General features: G+C 38.2%; 1 protein-coding gene across 1 annotated transcript; it reads left to right on the forward strand.

Moving 5' to 3' along the window:
- Positions 1 to 386: 386 nt before the first annotated feature.
- LOC108862435 (embryo-specific protein ATS3B) lies at positions 387 to 1545 on the forward strand. Its single transcript, XM_018636569.2, is given in 4 exon segments — positions 387 to 577; positions 665 to 775; positions 1151 to 1432; positions 1435 to 1545. Coding segments are annotated over 4 exon segments (573 nt in total). The 5' UTR covers positions 387 to 451; the 3' UTR covers positions 1489 to 1545.
- The last annotated feature ends 1067 nt before the right edge of the window (positions 1546 to 2612 follow it).

The following is a 2612-nucleotide window of genomic DNA, read 5'->3' on the forward strand; positions in this document are numbered from 1 at the left end:
CCAAGCCAAAGTTCAATGCCTCACTATCTGCTCCATCTACATATCTACCGTTCCGGGTCCCGACGGTTGGATCCCAGATACAATTGAGATCTACGAGGAAGGGTACAAATCCGTGAAATTTGATTTCAATAAAAACGTTCCCTCCGTTTTCACTAATGAGTATGGTGTAATCAACAAAATTATATAAAACCTGCATAAATGTTTTGTGTGTGATTTATAATGACTTCTTGTTCAAACTTATATTCTGCAAATGGTCTCGGGCTGGATGACTTCAAAAGTAAAGTTATGTTTGAGATATCAGACCGAAATTGATTTAATTTCAATTAATTTCGGTCAAACCCGGTTCGACTCTTTTCTTCCCAATCTTCTAGATTACTGGTTCGATTTCCCTTATTATTATATCACTCTGTGGCCTCTCCACGAGCGATTTCGAGAAGCACTGAAAAAAGTGATGTCAACAACACGTCTCTTTACTCTCCTCTGCTTCTTCTTCCTCTTCTCAACCTTACTCGCTGTTTCCGAATCCAAACTCTTGGAGCCTCAAGCCGCTGAGTCTTTCAATGTCAGCCTCATCCAGGTTCCCTCTCTCTCTCTCTCTCTTTGTGAAAGGAGCAAAATCGAAGGGGTTTTCTCTTCCTCATGATTTTCCTTTGTATTGTTGCAGAAATTTGGGGCTAGTTGTTCTTACACAGTGATCATCTCTACGAGCTGTTCCTCATCGAGGTACACTCGCGATCAAATTAGCGTCGCTTTTGGAGATGCATACGGGAATCAGGTTAGAGATTTTGATTTTGATTATTCGAAGACTTTGGTGCCTAGGGATTAGGTTTTGGATGTTCCATTATAATTGCTTTACGCTTGCATATGATTTTGTTCGTGGATTGAGCTTGCAGTGGATTGTTGTGTGTGTATAGAGCAGCTCAGCTTAGGTTTTATTAGATTTTTTCTAGCATGGCCAAGTGTGTTCTTGATGCCTATAATAAGATTGTTGGCATGAGAATAGGAAAGAGAAGTCTCTGTTTCATTCAGAGTGTTTTCTGTTTAGATGTCGTTGAATCTATTATTAGTAAACCGTAAAGTAAATGTCTTAGTTTTCACCTTCGCTCTATGGACCTCATACATAGCTCGGGTGTTGATTTTCTTGAAACAGATATACGCACCAAGGCTTGACGACCCGTCTATAAAGACCTTTGAGCAGTGCTCATCAGACACATTTGAGATTAACGGACCGTGCACATACCAAATATGCTATGTGTATCTCTACAGGTCTGGTCCCGACGGTTGGATCCCAGAGAGTGTCAAGATATACAGCCATGGCTCCAGAGCTGTCACGTTCCCGTATAACACGAACGTCCCTGAGAGTATATGGTACGGTTTCAACTACTGCAACAGCGCCTCGGGTTCTAATGTCCTACCCATTGGTCTCCGAAGGATTTGTGCCTCATACTGCTTGGCTTTATTCTGGCCGGTTCAACATTGCTATTGTAAGATGTTGTGGTTGGTGTTTAATGTCGGGTTTGTGTGAACATAATATGAGTAGGAACTTATGCGAATAATTGTACTGTTATTGGAAAATTGGGTGTATTGATATCCCTTCAGAAGATTTCTGTAATAACTATGAAGTTCCTTACTACTGCTAATTACAGTGTGTAGATTTTATAAACGTAATGTATTGGTTACAGATTTTGTGTTTGTTCATTAACAGGATGTAGAAATGAGTAAGAAATCAAATTGATTATTTTTTTTAAACGCACCAAACCGAAGTTAAACCCGCGTATATGGTGCCTAGTTTAATGAATTTATACACATTTAAACAATGATGTAAAACATATAGTTAGATGAAATTTTCCATCATCATCAGATGCAAAAAGTTCTTTATTTCTCTAATACTCCAGGAAGTGGAGGATCCTAAAAAAATCCAGACACGTTCTCTTCAGTACTACCTTGCCATCATGGGTTCATAACATGTGTCCCTTTCAGATATTTCGTTTTTTTATGTTGTTTTCATGAGTTGAACTTTTAAGTTTGCGGAATTTTTCCTTTTTTTATCTATAGATGCTTGATATCTTTCTTTGCTGCGTTCAAATCGCGTTCTAGATTTCTAAAACCAGATAAAAAGACTATTGACCTTGTTGGTAATGATAAACTGAAGGCAGTAAGTAAATTGTGTTAACGCACATTGCTCTTCCCTGCAACAAGCTAGCCATGTCTCGGTTGATTCATAATATATCAGTTATATAGCAGGTACCGTTTAGTATTTCAATTCTTAGTAAATTTGTAGTTGAGCAATAGTACCACTTTTCACTGAGTAAAGATCAAGCTTCTGAGCTTTCTGTTTTTTTTTTTTCCTGGGCAAGAGCTTTGCATGGTGACATTCAACAATCACAACGTAAGGTAAAAGTTATTATAGTTCATTGTCTTCCTTATCCTGATGAACTACTCAAGCAAAGTAGCATGAATTTACTAACTAGTAGTTATGTGATTGTAGATTACTCTTACTGGATTTAGAAGTTCTCGACATTGGTTGCTGCCCGATTGTCTACTATCAACGACTTGCTGTTGAATTTTATCCAGGTTTAGTGGCAGCACGTGCGTTCAAAATAATTCTTGTT

The sequence above is a fragment of the Raphanus sativus genome, chromosome 5 (assembly GCF_000801105.2).
Source record: "Raphanus sativus cultivar WK10039 chromosome 5, ASM80110v3, whole genome shotgun sequence".
NCBI lineage: Eukaryota > Viridiplantae > Streptophyta > Magnoliopsida > Brassicales > Brassicaceae > Raphanus > Raphanus sativus.